This window comes from Panthera pardus, unplaced genomic scaffold, assembly GCF_024362965.1.
Source record: "Panthera pardus isolate Hobbes unplaced genomic scaffold, ASM2436296v1 HiC_scaffold_13, whole genome shotgun sequence".
Lineage (NCBI taxonomy): Eukaryota > Metazoa > Chordata > Mammalia > Carnivora > Felidae > Panthera > Panthera pardus.
This window is the reverse complement of record NW_026526688.1, coordinates 35,469,402-35,493,695: the sequence shown is the minus strand read 5'-3', so window position 1 is coordinate 35,493,695 and position 24,294 is coordinate 35,469,402. Positions and strand designations below refer to the sequence as shown.

At 53.8% G+C, this 24,294-nt stretch overlaps 1 protein-coding gene and 1 long non-coding RNA gene across 5 annotated transcripts in view; one reads left to right on the top strand and one right to left on the bottom strand.

Annotated features, from left to right (window-relative positions):
- The window catches only part of PEBP4 (phosphatidylethanolamine binding protein 4), a 214,399-nt gene that overhangs the window by 1,677 nt on the left and 188,428 nt on the right, over positions 1-24,294 (bottom strand). For all 4 annotated transcript variants that reach the window (XM_019466951.2, XM_019466950.2, XM_019466952.2 and 1 more), the window contains 2 exons: positions 11,739-11,784; positions 9,374-9,487 (listed from right to left, as the gene is read on the bottom strand). In XM_019466951.2, coding sequence (XP_019322496.1) covers positions 9,374-9,487; positions 11,739-11,784 — 160 coding nt within the window. The remainder of the gene's footprint in view (positions 1-9,373; positions 9,488-11,738; positions 11,785-24,294) is intronic.
- On the top strand, positions 14,547-23,980 carry LOC109277338 (uncharacterized). Its single transcript, XR_002085113.2, has 3 exons — positions 14,547-16,510; positions 16,680-16,774; positions 22,777-23,980. It is a non-coding gene; the product is annotated as an uncharacterized LOC109277338 (long non-coding RNA).

Sequence of the window (24,294 nt, the reverse complement as noted above, 5' to 3'; positions counted from 1 at the left end):
TTATCATCCTTTCCTCCCCACACCACCCTGCAGGGGATGTTTGCATTTCAAAGAGGTTTTCAAGGAAAACAAAAATGTTTTAATCCAAAGAAACAAGACAATAATAAGGATAATGCAAATAATAATAATAATAATAGTAATAACACATCCATATAGCGCTTCCTATGTGCCAGAAACTCCATGCATATTCATACACTTACTTAATCCTCATAAGGGGAGACTATTTTTATCCCCGGTGCTCACATGGGAGGATGGGGCACAAGATGGGGTTCCAGTGAGAATGCTTCTTAGGGGCAATGATGGAGGGAAGGGCCTCTTCATGCTCCCTTAGGTCCGATCTGGTGACTCCATGCTCGGATTCGGGAGAGATGCTGGGCCCTGGGAGAGTCTCTCCTGGGGGTAGGCTGCTGGGTGACAGGTGGGCAACTGAGTGCTGTGGGGTCTTCCACCAGGAGGCGAGGTGGGGAGGCACTGGCCTGGTGGCCTTCACACCCAGGGAGCCTGGGAAAGTGCGTGCAGGTGTGTATGTCTGTACATGCATGCATGTCTATGCATGTGCAAGCCAGGAAAAGGGCTCATGGGTGAACTGGTGTGTGGCAGGCATGGGGACAAGGGGGCCTTCCCCACTGAGTAGGGCAGGAAGAAACCTTGGTGGCCAGGAGGGAATTGAAACTCTCATCACGAGATCAGGGCAAGTTGGTGGAAAGAAATCCCCTGCACCCCGAGGGAGACCTCGCTCCCCTGCTGCAGATTTGCTCTTCCCTAATTCAGAGGACTTCTCTTGATTGAGCTTGGAGTGCCCTGGGAGCCTCACAGCTCCTTCCCGGTCACATGTCCGACAATGCTGTGGTTCTTAGGCAGCTCCTCAAACCAGGCCCTGTGTCCCTCAGGAGAGTGGGTACAGGCTGCTGGCTGCTAGCCTCCTGCTGCCTCCTCCCCTGGTTTGGCTGTGACTCCTCACGCCCCCGTTTCCTGCCACAAAGGGCAAGAGGAACTGACCCTTTGCAAGTTCTAGAAGGAAGAGGGGTGAGTCAGGCCCTCAGGGGTGTGTGTGTGTGTGGAGAGATGGGGAGCTTGGAGGCTGTGGCTTCGTGGTCACCATTTGGAGGAAAGTCCCATCCTGTATGGCACTGCTCCGATCCTGGAGCTGCAGAGAAGCTGCTGCCATGCAGGAAGAGGGTGGTGATGCTGGCTGTGCTCAGGCCACTCCCCTTGGACCCTGGGGCCACCTAGGATGGGCTCTTCCTGGGTCCAGGGCAGGGGTAGTGAGTGTACTGCAAAGGGCTCTGTGGCAGGAGGGAGAGAGGAGGAGGATGTCTGACGCCTGTTTCCTGAACCACCCAGTGGTTGGAACATAGGCTGGGTCTCCTCAGGGCGGGGCTGCTGCACGTGATGTGCCCATTGTTCCCTGCGCAACCGTAGGGCACACCGTTCTCGTTCCGAAAAACTAGAGGCTGATCTCTTACCCACTGGTTGGGGCTGATAGGGAAGATGTTGGCGATGAAGGATGTTAGATGTTACAGATGTTCCACAAATGGGCCAAGGGGAGTGAGTGCTGGGTCAGCTTACCTAAAGCTGTGGGGCGGAGGTGGGGGGAGGTTTCGGAGCCACTACTGTGTGCCTGATCTCCCCTAGACAGTGTCTTCAACAGCTGGGAGAGGGGCTCTAAGCTTTCAGTTACTCATCCTCTGCCCCTGAGTCCCAGGGGCAGCAATGGCTGGAATGTGTGGGAATTGCCCTGGGGCAGGTGCTGTAGTCACTCTCTGCCCCCAGCTTCCCCAGTCTGTGGGGGACTGAGAAATATTCTCCTAGGCCAGCCCCTCCCCCTCGGAGGACTTGTGGGCATGGGATGGGTGACTCCTCTGCTGGAATGTGCGAACTCTGGGCTGAGGGGAGACTGACAGCCCAACTGGGAGCCGCAGCCTGGTGTCCGCTAGGCATGGGGGGGTATACTGGATGGAGGCCCTGCTCCTGTCCTCAACGGGTTTATAATAGAAGACAATGAACCCTGGACTAGTAACAAGCTAGGCCTTCTCAGGCCTTCTCTTGGCCAGCAGCACAGCTTTGCAGCTCCTGGCGGATGGGGTCCCATCCTTAGCTTCGCCCTCGTCTCTTCAGCGGATCTACTCTTAGGCCTTCCCAGTAGCACAGGGCAGTGTTCCCTGTGTGTCCTACCTGTAGCCCAGGGACATTTCCCACATGACTTGCCATTTGGTCCTCCTGGGGCCCTCAAGTGTTTCCTGCTCAGCCTGGCAAGTGGGGGCTGGGAAGCCCCCACTGGGAGGGAGGCCTCCACTCCTGTGGCTGGAGAACAAGGGGGTGGGGTCCTGAGACTTGGGCTTGGCCTCCTCTGAGCTGTTTTGTGAGTTGAGCTGCTGGGGCCTCTACTGGCACTGAGTGGCCCTGTCTCCCAAGGCGGGTGAGGTGTATCTAACCAAGGTGGCCACCCTCTTCCCTGTCCCCCACCCCTGACTCTCCCCCTAGGGGACAGTGGCCCCGAAGAAAAAACAAAAATTGAACGCCAGCCTAATAACCGCCCCATCGTGCGCCTGGCTCAGGTCTGTAATTTGTCTGGCTCTTCGCAGGGCTGGCTGCAGTGATAGAGGCACTGATGCCTTTCTGCTGAGATTAATGATGTCCTGGTGGTGGTAGGCGGGAGGCCCGGGCCTCTTATTTTTTGTGCCACTAAATGACATCCAGAGACTTCCACTCAGGAGCTGAAAAGCCCTCGTTCCATCACATCCAATTACTCCTGGAGAATATTTGCTGAGTGGCTGATCCTGCTGGCTTGAGAGGCATGGGGCAGAGGGGACCACTTTGACTTTGGCAGGAGTGAGAGGGTGGGGATGCTGGGGGGGGGGGTGGTTCTGAGGTGGGGAGCGGTCACCCAGCTCCTCTGGAGCACTCGGGAGGATTGGAGAGTGGAAGTGCAATTCCTAATTACCCGGGGAAATGGATCACCCAGGATGTCCCCCTTGGTCCTGAGGCTGGGGCTGGGGGTGGGGAAGGGAGCAAGAGAGGAGGCTCAAACCTGTCAGTTTAAGCTTCCGCTGCTCCATTCCAGTATTTGCTGGTGGTGGCTGGCTGGAACTCTGGGTGAAATTTGGGGATTATCTGTGGTTTCCTGCTGATCTGTTCAATACCGCTTTGGACGACTGATGTTTGGCTTGACTGGGGCGTGCTTCCTGAAGAGGGCTGCCTGCGGCCTGTGGAGGTTGCAGGCAGTTCCTAGCCAGGGTGCCTGTCTGAGAGTTGCCCAGGATGGCCCCATCTGGGCCGCCGCCAGGCCCCCAGTCCTACCCGCTCTGCCAGGTGGGTGGGGCCCCACTGCCTGACACAAGCCCACACAGTGATTCAGGGGCTGGGCCTGGGGCGGGTTGGGGGGGGGGTGGGTTCTGGGGCCTGGCCAGGTGAACCACCACGGGAGGTCATGGCAGGGGGTAGGGGCTGTTTTGCAGTGGGCTGTGTGTGTTTGTGTGTGTCTGTGTGCGTGTTTGGGGATGGTCTGCAGGCAGGGCACTCTTCCTTCTACGTTTGCCTATACCATGTACTTCTAGCTCACTGCCACCAGGCCTGTGGATTTTCTCCCAGCCTCAGTTCCTCTACATCAATGCCTCCTACTGTTGACACTTCTCGGAGTTCTGCTGCATTCCTGCCCATGAAAACATGTGTTTTCACAGTGCCTACTGTTTCAATCACCCATGGTGCCCCTCAGGCCTTTAGAGGCCACAAGCAAGCCTTAAATCCCACTGTGTGGCAAGCCTCAGCCCATCCCTCCTCTCTGACCTCTATGGGTGGGTGGCTCACCCAGGAGCTGCTCAGTTCAGGTGTCTGTGATGCTGGGGAGTGGGTTATGGCTGCCTGGTCCAGAACCCAAGGACCCTTCTCTGCCCCTCCCAGAGACACAGTCTCTCTGCAGGCCTCCAAGGCTGCCTCGGTAAGGAGGTGTCCGAGACTGGTGTGGCCTGTTAGCTCCCTTGGTGCTGTGGCACCATCCTGGGCTCACTGCCTTGGAGATGCTTCTGGAACAAGCTTTGGCATGTCATCTTGTGGGGCAGCGAGGGGATTTCCCCCGCTCACTCGAGAGAGGAGCTTGAGGCCGTGAGGCCGGCTCGTGACACCTCTGGGCCAGGTGGCTGAGGTGTGGCACCACACAGGCCATAGCTCGGCAGGACTTTTAGTGTCTACACAGTGCTTGGCTATCACCTTCTCCAGGGAGGGGGTGTGAGGGGACGCTGCCTTGGGTGGCTGCTGCTGCTGGCCAAGGACACTCGGGACTCCAAGATAGACTTGCTCTTTCTTTGTCCCCACACCAGGGCCCAGGTGGTCTGGGTGAGGAGAGAGAGGGGTGAGGGTGAGGAATGTGGGTGAGTAAGTGATAGGAGCAAAGAGCCTCGCCCCAGGAGTCAGAAGAAAGGTAATTTGCTTTTAACTGTGGACCCTTGGTTGACCAAGCCACTCACTGTGCTGGGCGTCAGTTTCCTTATTTGCCTGGCAGAAGGAATGGCCACTGTCCTGGTCGCCCTACAGGATCCAGCCAGGGAGGAGCAGGGCAGGCTGGTGGAGAGGCTGGGCACAAGTGGTCCTGCCTGCCCACCTGGTTGGGACAAGGAGGATGTGAATGCCAAAACTCATCTGTGGACACGGTGCTCACAGAGGCGGCTGTCTTTCCGGGTGTTAAAGGAAGCTGACGATGACTTGAATATGGGGGTGTGAGAACGTACAGCTGTGTGTGTGTGTGTGTGTGTGTGTGTGTGTGTACATGGGTGTGTCCCATACACAAACATCCTCATTGACTGAAATTTCACAGGGGGCTGAGCACAGGGACAGGTGGTAAAAAGGAAACATATGGCAGAGGTGAGTTCTTCCCTCAAGGAATTTATAGTCTCATGGTGGCAGTGAGGCCTGTGCAAGTGAAAAATGGTTAATACAAAAGAGATACAAGCAGGTGACTGAGGAGGCAAAACCAAGTGTTACGGAGCATGTGGAGACGGACAGCAGCAGGGGAGGGCAGGGTCCTGTCGGCTGAGAGAAGACTGCCCCGTGGGAAGGCACGATGGGGCCATCAGCAAGACTCATATTCTGCAGGGGGGGCGGGGCCACCAGGCTTGGGGAAGGGGAGAAATGGTGAGCCCTGATCAGCAGCAAAGGGGGAGCATGGTGGGCACTGATGGGAACTAAGCAGGAATTAGTGGGCATGTGGCAGCGTGTGGTATAGAAGGGTGCATGGATGAGGTGCGAATCAGCGCTGTCTGTGGGCTCTCTTCAGATATGGCCCCTCAACTCATTCGGTTGGTTCCTCTACAACGTGGAAGCCACCTGCCGAATCCAAGGCTGCTGTGAGGCCGATGCGCAGGCAAACCGTCATGAATCACAGATGAGCCCAGAGGCCAGATTGGGCTTTGGGCATACAAGGTGGAGGGGAGAGGGATTAGAGCTGGGTGAGAGGGGTTGGACAGAGGTACAAGTCCAATGTGTTACAGGCCCAAATTTAGGAAGGGGCGGTGTGGCCTTTGGGACAAATGTCAGTGAAATTGGGCCAGCCATGGTCAGAGGGCATCAGGTCAGGCTCTTTCAGCTTCACTCTTGTTCCCTGTTTGGGATGTGGTCATGCTTGAGCTATCTATCTCCCTTCACTAGCTCTGTGAACTCCCAACTGTCCACAGGGTTACACCGGGTGACACCATGCATCCATGGGAACACCGACCTGGTCCACATGGCTCAATTCTGTGCCCACAGCACTTAGAACACTGCCTCACACACATTCGGCACCTACTGTCATCCCAACGAATGCAGAGGGCATGTGTGAATCGTGCCCAGCATGGAGGGGAAAATGGCGGGGAGAAGGAGCTGTGTAAAGGCAGGAGGAATGGGAAGGCAGGATTTCATAAACTAGAAGAAAGTTGGCTTGCCCTTCCAGGGCCTGTGCTGTGGTCCTGGCAGGCCAATATCTGATTGAAGGCCTCCATCCAGAAGTGTGTGGAGTTGGATAGGTTCTTCAAGACTGGTCACTTGCTCCCTGCACTTGTCCCGCAGAACTCCAAGGTGGGGGGAACTCGGTAAGCTGGGAGCAAATCTGTTATGGGTCATTCAGTGGTAGACCCAACTAGTCCAACCCCTTATCTTGAGGATATAGAAATTGAGGCCCAGAGATGTGAGGTGGCTTGTCCAAGGTGACACATGGATGTCAAGATATCCCATTTGTTGATCCTATAGATGTTGTTTTGAGGTCACGGAATAAAGAGAAACCCTGCGGAGGGTTTCAGCCCCTGGCACTGAGCAATGTTCCCTGGCCCTCACGGTCCTACAAATTCAACTAGAATAATGTCGCACATGCTTCTCAACCTAAACTGTCATCCATGCCTAAGTCCTAGGGAGGAAAGGATCCAGTAGGACTGGCTCAGGTCAACTACCCTTCATGGATGCCTCTCTACCTGGCTCTTACACACCCACTTTCCCTTCCAGTCTCTGGAAGCTGTTCCTGCCTGTGCATCCAGAAAACACAAGTGGTTGGTTACAGCACATATATCCTAGGACTCCCCTGTTCCTCCGAGGACGCCTTCCCATGGAAAGAAAACTAGACCAAAGTGAGCCCTAGGGCCTGTGCTCCTTGGCTCCATATCCTGGTCTCCTGGGGGCTGGTCCAGCCTGGGGCTCCATGAGTCCCCTAGCGCTGTGCGGGTGCTTCAGAGAGCGCCTGGCCTTGGACTTCTGACAGTGTGCAAGGGCGGCTTCTACATTTGCCACGCCCCGTGGGTTCATCTGGGCATGCATCTCCGCACCTTTGGTGGTCTCCTGTGCCCTTGTTCCTCTCCGGCCTGCCCACCACTCCAGCGTAGTCACCTCTAAAGAGGGGTTGCTGTGTGTTACTTCTCCCATGGGCAAGACCTACTGGCACTTCACGGCACCCACCAAGGTCAGGCCTCTGCTGGGCTTGCTCCTCACAAGGGGTGCTCCTTCTCACTTTTCCAAAATAATCGTTGCATCTGTGGTTCTCCAGCCCAGAGCGCCTTTTCTCTTTCACTCAAAGATTCAAATGGCCTCCTTCTCCCAGGCCCAGCCCATGCCGCACCTCTTCCATGTAGCCTCAGGGCCATATAGGTTTGTAGATCATCTAGATCCAACCCCTCATTTTCTAGATGGGGGAACTGAGGCTCAGAGAGGGTAGTTGAATTGCTCAAAAGTCAAATCACTAGCTGGAGACTGGAAATACAGATTTCCTCACCCTGCAGTAAAATACCTTTGCACAGTTCCCAGCTGAAGAGGGTGTGTCTTCTGGAAGAGAAGGGGATCTTAGGAAGGTATGGACTATCCCTAAATCCACTCGATCTCCCGTTGTCCTTACAGCCAGAAACACACAATTAAGTGCTTAATTATAAGCTGCTCTGCATTGTTATATAAGTGTTTTCAAAGTAGACTGTAAGCCCCCTGAGGGCAGGGAACATTCCCTGTGCTATGTGATCCTATCCTCTCCTAAGCCCCTAGCACAGTGCTAGACACAGGAAGGTGTCCTATGATGGGACGGGTACCCTGGCCCATCTGGGAGGATGATTTTCCCACCTCCATCTCGGGTGGCAAGCAAAATGACACAGAAGCCAAGGGACCCTGCCCAGATGCGAGTCCAGTTCCTAAGTTTTCACGTAAAGGGAGGGGGCTGTGCACAAGAAACTGTGGTTTTGGCAAAGATTCAAAGGGACTGATGGTGGGTGTCAGGCCGCATAGGTTTAGAGCTTCCTTGCCTGCTGCCAGTGTCACAGGAAGGGCACACCAGCCACTGTGTTTTCTGGAGGACGGGTGGAACCTGAGGACCCCAGCCACAGTGGACAGCAAGTGTCTTTGCGGTAGGCACCTCCTTTCTCCCTTTGCCCCCTTTCATGCTCCTCCTGGCCTCACCTACTGCTCTCTCCTTCCCCTCCCACCCCGCCCCTCAGAAAGCACTTGATCTTGCCGGAGCCTCCTTCAGGGGACAGTCTGAGCATTATCCTAGCCCAGGGTGGGGGCATTGTGATCTTGATGTCTTAACAGTGGGACTCAGGCACGCCTTACTTTGTGAGACTTGTACTCTTGGGGGACCGTCGTGGGCTCAGGTGCCAGTTCTCAGCCCTCAGAAAGCACAGTGCCTGGACTGGTGTAAGGGGGCTCATGACGTCTTTGGCGAGAGTGATCCAGGGAACTGGAGAAATTCATCTTGGCTTGGGCAAGATACATTATTGTTTTCCTTTTCTCTCTGTATCCAAATTTGAAAGCGTGTCTTTGGGAAAGCGGTTTAAAACAGATTTACAGATTGGCAAGATGCTGAGGGCACCTGGGAAGGGTTCACCAGTGGAAAGGTTGCACCAACTCTGCTTTCAGGGCAGCCCGGAGCCTTCTGTGATTGGTGGCTCCTGCTCAGCACACCTGAAGGCCTCCTTCACTCAGCCAATACCTTTCGGGGCTCCACTTTCCTCTCCTCTGGGGCCTTTGGGCAACAGGCTTGTAACAATACCTTTCCTGGCTTCCCAGTGGGTGGAAGTTGGTCAAGGTCACTGGGTGAGAGCAAATGGCTGATGACATCCACCCGCCCACTCACCTTCCTGCCAGCCTGGGGGATGTGCTGTTTGCACTCCCAAGATGGCATCTGTGCATTCCACATTTTCTTCCCTTCCCCCAAATGGGGGAGGTGATAGAGTGCACAGAGATACTTTATTTCCCATTTTCCTGGAGAGAAATCTAAAGCTCAGTGAGGGGTCATGGCTCACACAGGGTCAGGTGAGTCGCCTGAGGCATGGCAGTGTCCAGATGTCCATGAGTCTTCCTTCCTGCTCCCCAGCTTTGGTTGGAGGGGGACCGAGGCCACCTTCAGTTAGCCATCAGGAGGCTACGGGGAGTGGATTCTCTCCAGGAGGCCAGAAGGGCTGCTCAGAGAAGCTAGTGGAAGGGTTATGGCTGGGAAGTTTTTGCCCCACCACTGTGGCAATACTGGGCAGACAGAACAATTAATGACCAACGAAGACAGACTGGCAGGGTGGCATTCCAGGGCCGTCTTGCCCAGATCAGACTCAATTAGAGCGTACAATTACTTGCAGAAGTGCTGTGGGGTAGCTGCCTGCACATGCCATTCAAGGCTGAATGGGGGAAATGGTTCTCTACCTGGCTCCGGGCCAGCTAAAGCCACCATCGTGATCTGCGGGACTTACTTATGGGGGGAGAACACATCTGATGTTAAAATCTTTAGGACACTCATTCCAGTCTACTTTCAAGAAACACTACCCTTTGACTCCGGCCTCCAAAGCTCATGGGTAAGGAGTCAAGGTCCCAGCTTCCCCATTAATGCACAAAGCATCCACTTCCACCCCAGAACTTACACTGGCTTTGACAGATGGGGAGGCCTTACCTCGAGTTTTGTTTTCTTTGGAATGGAGAGAGATGTTCTGTCCTTCCTGAAGATAGACGAAGAACTGGTAGCGGTGGAAGCCACTTTGTGCTGGTGGGGAGGGAGGCTGGTAGGCTAGGGGCAGAAGAAGGACAGAGGATGGGCCCCACACCCCACAGAGCCCAGAGACCCCTGGCTCTTTTCTCTCAAGATAATTCTTTATGCCTTCCATGGTCCCCACTGACCTTCCTGGGGTCCCAGCCGGGGGCTTACCCCACTGCAAACTACTAGGATTTATCTTTCGCAGGATCTCATCTTCAGTAGTTTCCTTTAGGAAACACCTTATTTTGGGTGGTGGTGGGAGGACGAGGAGGAGGAGGAGGAGGAGGAGGAGGAGGAGGAGTGAGCTGCTTGAAGGTCTTGGGCACTGGTGGGACTCCTGGGCCTTACTTGGCTGGTGGGTGTTGGTGTTATCCCTTTGCTGTTTTAGTCTATCCTGATGGATTTCCTGCCTCAAGAGAAACCCATCTTCCTCTGTGAGAGTGTTTGGCAGCAGATTTTTATTTATTTTTTCAGCATTTCCTTATGAACTCAATTCCCAAAGAAGCCAATTTCTTGGCTGGATCCGGAGGATCTGGAAGTGGTTACGGGGGTGGGTGGGACTCGGTTCAAAGGTTTGATCATGGAAGTGTAGGATCTGGGTGCTCGGGGCACTGGGAGCCCACTCAGGCTCTTCCGGAGGAGAAGGCCCATCTCCCTCCCCTTTGCCCTCGGTGCAGGAGGCAGATCTTTTTCTAAGGTAGGGGGGTAGTGGGGCGGGGACATCTCTCATTCTTTCCCCAAGTCTATGCAGGGGTTTTATGGGCCAGACTTTTGCGGTTGGTTCCAGTGGGGCCTCCTGCCAAACCGTGTGCCTCTGCCTCCTCCCCTTCGCCTCATCTCCCTTTCTAAAGAGCCAAGAATCTTCCTGGGGGTGGGTGGGGATGGAGTGTTTGCAGCGAGGATGCTGGTGGGAGGGAGCTTGGTTCTTTATGGTCACCTCCCTCTCCTGGTCATTAGACAAGAGGGACTCGCCATTTGGAGCTGTTGGAATTGTTCCTCATGGTGCACTTCCGGCCACTGGGGCCTCCAGCATGCTCGCAGCTAGGGGAATTCCTGACTATTCATCTCTCCCTGAGTTTTTGGTTGCAGATCTGATACACGCGTGTGTTGTGTGCGTGCGCGCACGCGTGCATGTGTTCAGAGTGAGCACAGCACAGGGTGTGCCAGGAGCCCTGTGAGTTTGTATGACTTGGGGTCTGTGCTGGGGCAGGTGCGAGTGCTGGGAGAGTGTGCTTGTTCGCTGAGGCTGTTTTGGAGGGTCTCCGTCAGTGTGTGTGCAGATGTGGGTCATTATTTTTTTTTTCACAAACACTGCCAACGCTGAGAAAGGCTGCTGAGCATAGGTGGGTGCCGGCGTGTGTCCTTCACGTGCATGGTGTGTGGAGGGCAGATGCGGCCGGGTCAGCTTTGAGCAAGGCCAGGGGCTGCTGGGTGCCAAGCTCACTGGAGTGTGGGTGTGTGCCACGCTGCCAAAGACTGGTGTCCGTGCATCTGTGTGCATAAGGCTGTGATTGGAACTCACTGGTTCAGTGCAACTGGGAATTTATCCTCAGGAGAGATGGGAGACTGAACCCCCCTCACCAGGGCTTTCCTGAAGAATCCCCCCTCCAAGAGTAGAGGCGAGAGATTATGAGGAGGAAGGGAAGGGATACACATGGCGAGCCACTTCTTGGTGCCAGGCCTTAAGTGCTTTCCCTTGTGATATCCCCTTAACCCTCACCACAACTTGGTAAGATGGGTGTTGTCGCCATTTTCTGGATGAGGAGACTGAGGCTCTGAGAGGTAAAGTCAGGTGGACAGTAAACAGTGGAGCTGGGATTTGAAGCCAGGCCTATCTGGCCTGTGTTGCTTCACAGAACTATGAGGCTCATTTATCTTTTTGCTCAGCCCTTTCCGGGAGGTCTACAGAGCCCCATGCAAGGAGATCACGTGGGACTGGGTACAGGGGAACACAGGAAGGCAGGCGGAGGGAAGAGAGGGACCCACCAATCTCTGCCAGTCACTCTCCTGAAGACCCTTGCCTTTCACGCTGGCCCCACCTCTTACTTGTCATGAGACTTGGGACAGGTGGGTCTGTGCCTCGGTTTCATTCTCTTTAAAACAGACATACTGGTGGCAGTGGTCTCAAAGCACAGTTGTGAACATGACATTAGAGCATACAAGTAAACTCCTGGGCCAGCACTTGCACACTGCGAAGTCTCAACATTGAGTTGCTTCATTATGGTTCTGGTGGCCATCACCGTTGCCCTGGCTGGGGCAAGGGGTGTTTGAGGGTCATACTCACCTGACAGCTCCTGGCCCTGAATCTTCCCTTTCTTCATATCAACACCCTGAAATGAGAGACAGACACAGGTGTGAGAGACTCCTGGGGCAGCGGAAGGCCATACCAGCACACTTCAGTCCAAGTAGGTTTTGCTGACTTCTTTCTCTCCCTGAGGGAGTACGATGGAGGAGTAGGAACATGTATGGCTGCTCCTGGGATGCGTTGCCAGAACCGGCTATAGGGTTTGGAATGGCGCCTCAGGGGGTCCGGGGAGAGAGGACAGACACAGGCATCGCTGAGGGTGGCCTGGGGGTGAGGGATGGACCCCCTGAACATGAGAGGACACTTCTGGAAGGGCACTCCCATCTTCTGCGCCCCTAGACTGGGCATAGGACACGACTCTCTGCCTGTGGGGTCTGGTCAGATCTAAGGCAGGGGCTGGCAATCCTCACAGCCTTGCTAAGCCAGCCCATCCTCTCAGGTTCTCTTTGGGGCCTTCAGAATATTAGGCCAGTGGCTTCTGAGTAACCAGAAGGGCAGGGAGGGCAGGAGGAGGTTGGACCGCTGATTCTGAGGCAAGTTCTTGATGGGACTCAGCCCACAACCTCTGGGCAGATTCTTTGGCCTCAGTTTCCCTCTTCTTCCTTCCCCTCCCTTTTCTCCTCTGCTCCGCGTCTGTGGGATAATGAGGCGATCCCGGGGGCGGGTGCTAATTATTGTTTGTGCAGGACTGGGAGATGCTCAGATGAAAGGGACTGGAGCAGGGCCCCTGGGTCTGTGCCACAGCTCGGGGCCCCTAGGTGTGGGGTTTTATAGCCTTAATGATGGTGATTAGCATGGCTCTTCACTGGTTCTGCCAACACCTAACTGTGCCCTGGCTGTCTTTCCACCAAGCCCTCCTGAGGCAGCCTCTGCTCCTTCCCCTCACAGAGGTGCTCAGGATGAGGGTTTGGGAGCAGGGAGCTAAGAGATCTCTCATTTCTCTGTGGAGACTCTTGGGGTCAGTTGGGTGACCCAGCTCCTAGTGTGGGCTACCTTCTACAAAGTCAGAGCCCCACCCCCGTCTTCTTGAAGCCCCCTGATTTCTTCCCCTTTGGGCTATAGCTTGTCCACCAACCTTTCTCACTTTGGGCCTCCTTTGCCAGAACATCCCCTCCCCCAGACTCGTCCCTGGTTGGGAGAAAGGGCAGAGGACGGCAGAAGAATGGGTCCCTCCACCTTGGGCCCCCTTCCCACTTGGTTTTCCTCACCCTGGGCAGGTGAGATCTCTGTCCTTTGGCACCCTTCCAGCCCCCTCGTGCAGTCTTGTCTGCTCCGGAGCGTCCAGGCAGCCTTCAAATTTAGTCCCTGGGACAGCAGGGCCGTGCGTGGCCAGCTCTGCCTTGGCTGGCTTCCCGCACGGTCCCTGACTCCCCCAGTATCGGGCCGTCTTTCCCAGGGCTGGCAGAGGGCCCAGGTGTGGCCAGGGGTTGAGAAGCCAGGGGACGCCAGGGTAGAGGGAGGGGGTTGGGGAACGGAGGCCCCTCCCCTGATTTCCATCTCTCCCAGGAGAAGACGTGAGGGCCCAAGCCTTAGCACCCACTCTCCCGAAATAGCTCTCTGGCGGCTCTAGGGCGACTGAGAGATGGGGACTAAGCCCAGAGCGGCCCAGCCCAGCCTGCTCTGTGCTCCCAGCCTCCCCCTCACTCCTCTCCAAGTCAGCCCAGCCAGCGGTTTGTTTAAACAAAACAATAGCAACCTAAGCTGGCTGTTTCTTTTCAATTCCCCACAGGCTTGGGTCCCACCCAGAGTGATAAACAGGCCTCTCTCCTCTGTGTGAGTGCAGGGAGGGGTGAGGGTGGGGGCTGGGGCCTGTAAGGTCAGGGAGTTTGTGCAGAACAGCATGGAAAGTCTGATCTGTGGCCCTGATCAGGGTGGAAAGGCCCTCCTACCCCTCCCTTTCACTCCAGGGAGTCTTTTCTCATCAACCGGGGCCAGCTTGGCACAGACACACGCACACCCGCACACCCGCCGATTCATTGAGTAAAGCCAGCAGTCCTTCCTGCCTGCCTCCCCTGGCGGAGAGCTCAGCTGAGGCTGCTGCTGGGGGAGCGTAAGCAGAGGGCACTGATGGCTTTAGAGTTTTCAGGGTCTCTCTGGAGCTTGTTATACAGACAGGCACTGGTCCTTAGAAGGAAGGGCAGGAAGGCTCTAAGGAAGCGCCAGGCTGTAGAGGCGCCCCTGCAGAGCATGTGGTCAGTGTGGCTGGTAAGTACTCAAGTTGGGTTGAGGATGGGCTAGGCTTCCTTTGGGCATAAGCCTTCCCCCATTGGTCTGTCCTGGGGGTGGGCAAAATTTCTACCATATAATCAACACGTGGTAGGAGCCTTAGGAAACCAAATTCAAAGGGTGAGAAAGTTGAGACTCCAAGGAGCTCAAACTGCTTGTCCAGAGCCACAGAGCAGTGAGTGGGAGAATCTCAGAATATTCCAGGAGGAAGGCGCCTTAGACCCTCGGACCTTTGAGACCCACTAGCTCAAGATCTTGTGTCTTTTGACCCACAGTGACATCTTATGCTTTTCCTACAACGTCATGATGACCCTATCACTTCCCCAGGAGGCACTGTTTTAGGAAGACTATTATTAAAATACACAGATATCACGTGGAGGACTGGGGCCACAGCAGAAATGGTTAAATAGTTGCCTGCCCCGCCCTCCAACCCCATATGAAACCATGAGCTCTTCCGAAATGTCTTCATGGATTGGAGTACCACAATTAGCCTGAGATGACCTTAGAAAGTTGGAAATCCCTGGGGATGGATGAGATTCTGGGATATTTCAAGGGTGGGGGGATGGGGTGGGCAGTGGGAATCTATGGTTCTAAACACTTCCTAGGGAGACAGGACTGAGCCTGAGGGTGGGCAATAACCTAGCATTTAAGGAACAGATCCCACACCTGTCAAGTCTGAGCAGACAAGAGCTTTGGAAAGAGAGTCTGCAGTGGGGAAGGGGCTGCTGAGAGCTCCCCGACACCTGGCCTCCTCACCTGGACCCCTCCTTCCTGGCCTTCCCCCTCCCCCAGGTATGCTGCTCCTCTTTAAGATGGGCCCATCCCAGACAAAACCTCCTTTCCCTTACTATAGCTAAGACAGATTGACATTTTCAAAAGGAGCTTGTCTAAATGCTAAGGTTAAAAAAAGGAAATAATTATAGAAATTACAAACAGCATAGAAATTGTTGGGTTTCTGATCCTCAAGAACACCGAAAAGCCCAAGATGGCTTTCTCAGGGTATCAGGACAGGAACACCTGAGGTGTTAGGGCAGTGTGTTTAGGAGGATACCCAGGGACCTTCTAAGTGTTAGAGACTAGATGACCTTAGGGAGGCAACTCTTTTCCTTATTAGCATCCTCTGGCAAGGGGAGGAGAGGTAGAGGTGGAAGATTGCTCAGTAGGACCCTTAAATGCCCGGGATATAAGAACAGTCTCCTCTTTTTCTTAGAAGTTGGTCCCCAATATGTGTGCACCTGCATGTATGAATGTGTGCATGTGTGCATGTGTGTGCATGTAGGGTATGTGCACAACTGCCTGGTGTAGGAAGAGGCACAAATTATTCTAAATGCAGAGAAGAAGCTTGACTCTATGGACTCTCTGGAGGAATTTCTGGGTTTATAGACATTAGTTGGGAGCTGGCATATGAGATGCTTAAGAGAAGGTGAAACGTGACCAAGAGTCAGAGAGTCACAGCATCACCTCTGGCCTCCAGAGCCTGCTTTATCACCTGCACAATAGGGCAGACATGTTGGGGGGTGGGGGGTGTTAATATCCTCTGACAACAGCTCCTAACCAATGGCTGCTAGGAAATGAGGCACAAATACTCCAGCTCCTCACCTCTTGGGGGGAATGATGGAGCAGCATATTTCAACACTGGCTCCAGGTACCCATAGTGGAACTTGTTTGCTCATGAACCTTGACTGAGTGCCTTCCTTTTGCTCTCTTACCCTCCCCCTTGCTGGTGCTTCCTTGCGTCCCTTTGAAAATATACTACTTGCAATAGACTCCTTGTCTCAGGCTCTGCTTTGGGGGAACCCACGCTAAAATAGTAAGTCCAACAGACGTTTGTGGAAGGAGCAGAGAGATGAATGAAGGCTTTGTCTAAGGTGCCATGGGTAGCTGGTCTTTATGCCAAGACTAGAAGCCTCTACTCCTGACTCTGTCCCATATCTTCTGACGGGGCCACACTGCTACTGTCTGGACCTGGATCCTTCTGCCCTTCCGGGCCAGGTCCCAGAGGTCCCGGGTATATTAAGCCCTTGGAGTACCACAAACAGATGAGCCAACTAGATGAAAGTCACTTCTATCTTTTGTTTCTTGTCCATGGGGACACCAGAGAGTGACATTTCCTGAGAATCAAGGGTCCAGAGGCACCCCTTCCCCAGCCTGGAGAAGCCTTAGGTAAAGGCTTCTTGAGACTGGTGGCCAGATTCAGGTTGTGAGGTCTGGTGGGTGGGGCCCCCAGCATGGAGGCCAGCCTGGTTTCCTCATTCCCCTTCAATTACCTACAGGCAACTGTCCGCCCACCGGGGCATTTGTGGAGGCCCAGGGACTGGTGCCTGCTGACCCCTGGGGTAGAGGGTCAGCAGCACATTTCCTAGAGTCTGCGGGAGATGATTTAATCGCTTCACCCACTTCTTCCAATCTAGACAGGAAGATTCAATCACTTCTCCTGCCTGGCTGCAAACCTCAGTCAGAGTGGTAACTTTCACTTTTTGATCACAGGGTGGGTGGCGCTGTCAGAAGAGTCCTGAACTTGAAAGGTGAGTTACAGAAAGATGTTGTGGGGATAAGGGAGACTGAAGGGAGAAATGAAGGAAACAGTACTTGGGGTGCGGCGGGGGAAGAAAGAAAAAAGGGAAACTGGAAACAGAGTTCCAGGCTCTCTGACACGGGCACCAAATGAGAAAGTTCCTTTGCTGTTTTGCACAGCTGCCTGCAAGCTGCCAAGTGGCAAAGGATCCAGGAAAAGGCACAGGATTGGAAAGTGCTACCCAGCAATCTGTGTATTCTGCAATTAAGAAGGGGTAAGTAAAAGGCACTGACAGCTCCCGGGCTCTGAGGTCTCCAGGGGCTGTGGCTGCCACCTAACACCAGCCTGGAGAGGACCCAGCCCTGAAGACCGGTGCCTGCTTCAGGGGAGAGGCTGTGATCAATTAATCCTGTGGCCTGCTTTTTTGCCCTGAGGCCAGGGAAAGGAGGGCTGGCCGCTGAGGGAGGTGAAATGGAGTCTGTGGGAAGTGGTGAGAAGGAGTCACTCACCTGAGCCCTCTTGGGGACTGAGTGCTTCTAGACTCCAGGGTGTAGGATGGCCAATTATTTTGTGTACCCCGTTTCCCTCAGGAAGTGTCAACATCAAAGCCCTGATAGTCCTCTTCCTGGCACCTTCATGGGCAGTGGGGCTGAGTGGTGAACAGCCTTTAGATAATGTGCCAGTGGGTAGCCTGCAGACTTGGTATCTTGGCACTGACTCGCAACAGACCCCTGGGTTTTGACTCCTAGTTTGGCTTCAGATCTGGAGTCAGTTACCTCCTCGGGTATCCAGATGCCAAAATGGGGAGCGGTGGGGTGTGGCTGAGGGGTTATTATCTGCTTCTTGGAGTAAGTGGTTACCCAGATGAGAGAGAGGAGCCTTTCCCAGGGGTTCAACGTTCTTCATGACACTGGGTTAAGAGGCAAGATTTCCCAAGGCCAAGGTCAAGGTTGTCTGTGGCTTAAAAAGTACAGGCTGTCCAGGCCCTTTGGGCCAGGCCCTTTGTTCCAGGCTATGTGGAAGTGCATGTGGTTTCCAAATAAGTCACAGTGTCTCGCACCTGTGTGTATGTGATATTATCTAGCATGGAGTTGGCCCTGAGGAATAATGGCTGGGGAGATGGGTAGATAAATGAGTCAATGAATGAGAAGCCCTGTGCTGGAGACAGAAATATGAATGAGACCCATTTTACGGTATTGAGGAACTCGTGGTCTAGTGAGGTAGGTAAACCAACAAAGAAATAACTCTATTATAGGCCTAAATAATTGAAGTCTGTGAGGAGTGCTGGAGGAGCACAGAGAAAGGAAGTTGTAACTGTCTGGGGGTAGTGATTAGGAAAATCCATTGAAAGGAGGCTGTACTCTCTCTGGGCCTTGAAGGACGTTTAGGGGTTTTTTAGTTTTCCAGTGGACAGATAGGGGAGGGGCAGCTTAATTTGAGGGAACTATATTAAGAATGTATAAATATGCAAACAAGACGTGAAAAGGGCAGGTGGGTCTGGAAGAAGCTCAAGATAAGGCTGGAAATGTAAACGGGTTAGGTTTGAATGGCAGGCAATGCTCCTGAGCATCAAAGCCACCAGCAACCTACACTCTGGGTCTACAGCCCCTAGGCAAGACTTCTTCCATATGCTTAGCAATCGTGTACCCAGGAGAGTCATCAGAGTGGGCCAGTGGAGCTGTCTCTGGTCAAGAAAGTGTCTGGATGGGGCCGGGCTTTGGAGCACTACCCACGTGGCAGGTCAGAGCTGCGTGGGGCTGAACTCCACCACTGTGGCCTCATTCAGAACAGGTGAGTCTGGGACTCCAAACGCAAACACCTCTCTTTTACAAATGATAATTTTGTTTCAGATCATTAAAGTACCACATGCTCATTGTAGAAAAGTTTTAAAACACAAAAAAGAAAAAAAAAATTCTAGAAAGGAAAAGAATCCCCCAGATCATTCTGTATAGAGATAACTGTTCTGAGAACACCATGGCTCCCTTCCTTGCATTTGGGTCCCAAAGCTTCTTGTCACACGGGTACCAGGTTTGAACCTCTGGTCCTTTTGGGGCCTGCACTGGCTGGACTCCCCTCTGACCTCTTGTGGAGGAAACTCCTGAACCTCTTTCAGTCTCTGAAGCTCAGAGACTGGTTTAGACCTCAGGAGAAGGCAGATCCGCTCCTCTTTGCCCCTTGCCTACCACAGATCACCCGTTCTATGGATGCAGCTCTGGAGCAGGGTTAGAGAGGGGGAATGGGAAGGAAAACGGAATAAAGATCACAGGTTCTTACTGAACCTGCTCCACTTAGAAACAGACAAGACATATTAGATAGTTTGAAAGCAATATCATGAGTCGGTAGCTAAATATAATTATTATGCATCGATGTCAGTTTAGACTGAAGATGACCATTTCTAGATACATGGAACAAAAACCGAGGCTTTCAGAATCAACAACAGGTCTCTGGAATGCCTCCACTATCTGGAAGCATGTAGAGAATTGGCTATTCTTTGTGAGCATATTTCCCTGATTTCTTGAAACTTATAGTTTTAGTTCCCCAACTCCTCTCATCTTAACTATTTTGGTTAGTGATCTTATTAAACACTAGTTCTTATCTTCTTAAACACACACAGAGACTACCTTATGTAATTTTAAACACCACTGTGGTTGTCACAGTGAATAACCAGTTTTGCACCCTGCTATAGCACCAGACTGCAATGCTAAAAAACAAACAAAACGAACGGGCCATTTGGCCTTCCGCCTGCTCAAACCTCCTCAGGAGCCAACAATTTAATATTTATGTGGTCGTGGTCACCACATAAAGAAAGGGGAAACACCTCTTGCCGGGTGCTTACAATGTGCAGGCACTCCGCCAGCGTCTTTACACAGGTTAGCTCCCTCTGGTCCCCATCTTCCCGGACATTTCCTGCTAAGGAGCAGTGACCCTCAGGAGACCCACCACTTGGAGGACGGAGGCCGCCTGCTCTGCTGAAGGAGTTGTGCTTCGTGGTCTGATTTTTGGCAGCTGCAGGAACTAGGGGAGTGGTGCCATCCAGTTAAAAGCAGCCCCACCGCATTAGTGACTGAGTCGTTAACACAGCCATCCGAAAGGGCAACCTGGGCTTCAGTCCAATGTCATTACCAATTAGCTACATGACTGTGAGCAAGACGCTTACTTTCTCAGTGTCTCAGTTTCCGTACCTATGAAGTGGCAATGATAATGATATCTGTCCTGGTCTCCCACAGAGCTGTTGTAAAGATGAAATTAGGAAGTGGAATATTCTCAGGTCTCCCAGTGCTGACCCAGTGTAAGGGTCATCATGGTCCCCCTTCCCCGGGGCTGCCCACTAGGGGTGGGGTGGGGCGGCAGGGGGTGGGAGGGGACGGGAACCCATCCTGCCAGCTCCCTCTTGGCGTGGCAGTCCTGAGAAGTCTCCTGGCAGGGTTGGTCTCATGAGGCTGATGGCTCTGCCGTGGGCTCAGAGGTTGCTCGGCTGTGACCGTGGGCCCGTCCCGCTGGGTCTGCACTCACCCGGGGTGTGCGGAGCGCATGACACATAATGTTTATTAATATGCCTTGATGAGGGGCATTAATATCTCTTAATGACACCATCTGAGCCCGGCTTCCTTCTTTCTTTCACTCCTCGCTCCTTTCTCTTCCCCCCACCCACAGACACACACACACGCACACGCGCACACACACACACACACGCAGACAGAGAAAACGAAGGACAGGAGGGAGAGCTGTCGGGAAGGAAGGGCTCCAATGGGAGTCCCCTCACGGGGCAGACAGAGGATCCTGGATGAGGGAGGCAAGAGGCTGCTGGGGCTCTGCTGTCAGGTGGAAACTTGGCCAGAAACTGCTGGGCGATGGGAGCAAGGGAAGCAAAACAGTGGCAAGACTTTTCCAAAACTGGTGGGGAGGAAGGGGAGTGGCAGGGGCTGAGACAGGAGCCCAGGAGCCTCAGGAGCTGAGGAGGGACTGGGTTCCTTCATGGGAGCAGGGAGAGAAGATGAAGTCTGAAGGTCATTCGCAGGCTGGGTCTTGGCAGGGAGGTGGGGGGGGCAGGGTGAGAGTCAGAGAAGGGTAGAACAGTGACTCACACTTGCTCACACACACACTCACACATACATGTGTTCACACACTCATAGCCCCCCACATGCATGCTCACATATACATGTTCGCACACGACCCTCACACTCACATACTTAGGCACATGTGCTCCCACATACCCTCACACACTCACATAGATACATGTTCACAGCCACACACACGCTCGCATATAAACACAACATGCTCACACACACACATTCACACACATACAGCTGTCATGCTTACTTATGCACATGCACCCACACACATGCACCCACACTCACACATGTCCACACAGTCACATACACATGCTCACACACACACATACATGCATGCTCATACACATACACTCACATGCTCACACATGCACGTTGCTGTGCAGCTCTCTGCACTTGTGTACTTATGGACATACACTCTCACACACACACTGACATAAACACATGTTCATAGTCATGCACACACGTGCATGCTTACATGCACACTCACGCATCTCACATATACACACTCACAAATACGATATGCTCATAAAATATGTGCTCATACATACATGTACTCACACACTGACATATACTCACATATTCACACACACAGCACACTCACAAATGCATATTCACAGTCCTACAGATGCACAGTCATGTACATGTACACATACAATATACACGTACATAGTCACACACACATACTCACAAAGTACACATACACACACACACACACACACACACACACACACACACTTACACTCCCTCTCCTAGGCCGCCTGGCACTGGTGGGCATGTCAGGATGTCAGGGGCTGAGTATGATGGGAAGACCAGGGTGATGGGGCGTTTGGAAGGGGCCGGTGGTGAGGCTAAAGCCTGGACTGCAGGATTCGGACAAGCGGGTGTGGGAATCTCCAGGCCCCTGGCAGGAGACCAGGACAAAGAGATGGCTGATTAGGACTGTTGTTTGTGAGTAAGAACAGAGCTGTTGTGCTGCCCTGTGAGGGCCGATGGGGTGGGGAGGTAGGAAGGAAGGGGAGCCCTAGCAGGAGAGGTGGTCAGCAGAGCGGGGAGCACCAACCCTGCCCCTCCCAGCACTCCAGCATCGAGCTGCAGGGTGGTCCACTCTCCTCTCTGTGCAGTATAGAGGCAGAACAGTTGGGAAGTGGGGGTAGTTAATCCCCCAAATAAACAGGGCTTGGGAAACTGCACCCTCCGGAGGGAGCAAGCTACATCCTCAGGCCTGGCGCCTATCTATGGTGGCTGCACCCCAGGAGGGAGGACAGGAGACACTGGCGAGGGCCAATAACCTGAGACGAGGACCCCAGGTCAGACCTTTGCTTCCCAGGGGCAGCTGGACCAGTGGGGGCCCAGCAGTCCCCTAGTGCCCACCTGGCCTGGAGAGGGTACCCCAGGGCTTATGGATGATTGGGGGCACTGGTGTTTGGACCACTCCGGGGTGGCTGCGAGAGCTTGATGGGGGCTCCCCTGGGTTCTGTGGAGTGGGGATCACCTTCACAATTGCCGGGAGGCTTCTCAGAGCACGTGGTTCAGCTTCTCTACTGGCTCCTGGTTCCACTAGTCCTTCTATCTCCTCTCTTTTTGCCTGAGAGGTTTCTCACCACTCCCAACCCTGTCTCAGGAAACTGCCAGCTGCCTCTGGGCCATTCTGCCCTCTCCACGTGCCGCCTAAGAGAAGCTGGTAGTCCTAGAGAAGCAGGCAATGGGGCTGGGGGGCTGCGGGCATGGAGTGTAGACGGGGGCGCCCAGCAGTCACGGGCCCTCTGTGGCCTCCTGGGGGAAGGCAGGTAGCAATGGTGGGAGTCAGGCTCCTGGGCGCTGTTCTCTGCTTTCTCTTCCTCCTCTGCCCTACTTTAGGCTTCCAAACTCAGTTCTAGTGGGAAGATAAAGCATAATCCGTAATTTTGGGCCTCCTCTCTCCTTCCTTGCCAGAGGGCCCAGGACTGGTAAGACCTTATGAAAAAGAAGAAAGAAGAAAGGAGTGAGGAGGGAAGGACGGAAGGAAGAAAGGAAGGAAAGAAAGAAAGAAGGGAGGGAGGGACGGACAGACTTTCTGGAAAAAAAAGCTTGGGAATCAGGATGTTGAGCAAGAAAAGATGCTGGCAAGACCTGGTGGTTCTGTGAAGCCCTGTACTCATTAGAAAGTGTGACAATAAATAGAAATGCTAAGTCTCATTCAAATCACATCTTGCTCTTTCCACAGGGGCTGACAGTGAACTTGGCCTTGCTGCCCTAGCCCTTCACTACTCAGAACAGCAGCAGCATCACCTGGGAATTTGTCAGAAATGCAGAATCTCGGGCGCTACCCTGGACACACGTGAATCAGAATCTTCCTTTTAACAAGAACCTGCAGTGATTCATACGTACATTAAAGTCTGAGAAGCGCTGCCTCAGAGTCCTGCTCTCAGACCTTTCTGCCCACTTTCCCTGGGGTCTCTGGACTGGTGGCAGCAATGGTGGGAACCAGCCCAGCTCTTGTCCCTGACAGGTCTCCTTCAGGCTTCGGAACCTTTGGAATCACCCTTCCCCGGCAGCACTGACTGGTCCTGAAGTGGCCCCAGCTCTCAAGTCTGACTATTTGGACTGGTCAGGCTCCTGGGCGGTCAGAGGAGATGGGTGGACTGGAGGCGTTGGGGCTTGGCCAGGACTGAGAAGACACCAGGCACATCCTCTCTCCAGCACCCCCACATGGAGTTGCAGAAACAGCCCCAGATCAGTGACTCTCAGTGTCACTTGCTGTTCTGGACATTTGAGTTTCTGGCGTTGGGCAGGGCAGTCCCTCCTGCTGGTGGAGGACCTGGGTGGGGGACCTGGGTGCAGTTTGATGGGCACTAGCAGGGGATGTTTGACACGCCCATTATAGCTCCTTTCTCCCTGATCGTGCTCCTCACTCCTGACCCTCTTTGGGGAACGTTTATTCCCCAGGTGTTCAGGGACCTCCCGGGAAGGAAGAGGCAAGACAGCATTGTTCTTCCTTGTAGCCTGTAGACCAGAGGGGGGTTGCATGAGGCTCCCCAGGTGTGTGGGTCAGGGTCTGCTTTGGGGGCCTGGTCCTAGTAGGAGGCCTGCCATTAAGTGACTTCCTCAGGTTTCCCCCCTCTGAGATGCCCAAGTAAAGCCGTCATCCCTGGCAAGCTGCCAGTCTGCCCTCTCATTCGTTGGCCATGCCAGGGCCTGTGTGGTGGGCCTTTGCACCCCTGCCTGTCTGTGTGAGGCCAGGCTCCTTTTTCTGGGCCAAGGGAAATGTGAATGTGACCCGCTGGAGGCCTGCCAGGACTGGGGCTTGCTCTCTCATTCTGTTGTGTCACCTTTTACAGTGCCCGGCAGGCAAATGCCAATCTGGGGAGCTTGGCAATTACGATGCAAAAACAACCGAGACTGAACTCTGTAAACACCCTGGCCTCACAGTTGCTCTGCCTCTGGAATGCTTGGGGACTGACATAACCCTGGGGAAGAGAAAGGAGATCTACAGCCCTCTCTGGCAAGGCCAGCGGAGCCCGGGTCACTAGGCTGTCCTTTTAGGGGTGGTCATCTATTGGGGGGCCTCTCAGCTGAGCCCCGTGGGCTGATGGGAAGGCAGGTGGAGAGCTAGGCTTGGGGCAGTTGCTGTGCTTGGCTTCCTGCCCTATGGGGATTGTCATCGGTCTCCAAGTGTGTTGAAATGAGTCTTTGCACAAGCTTGAGGAGGGCCCAGCAGTTCCAGGTGACAGTGCCCAGGGCC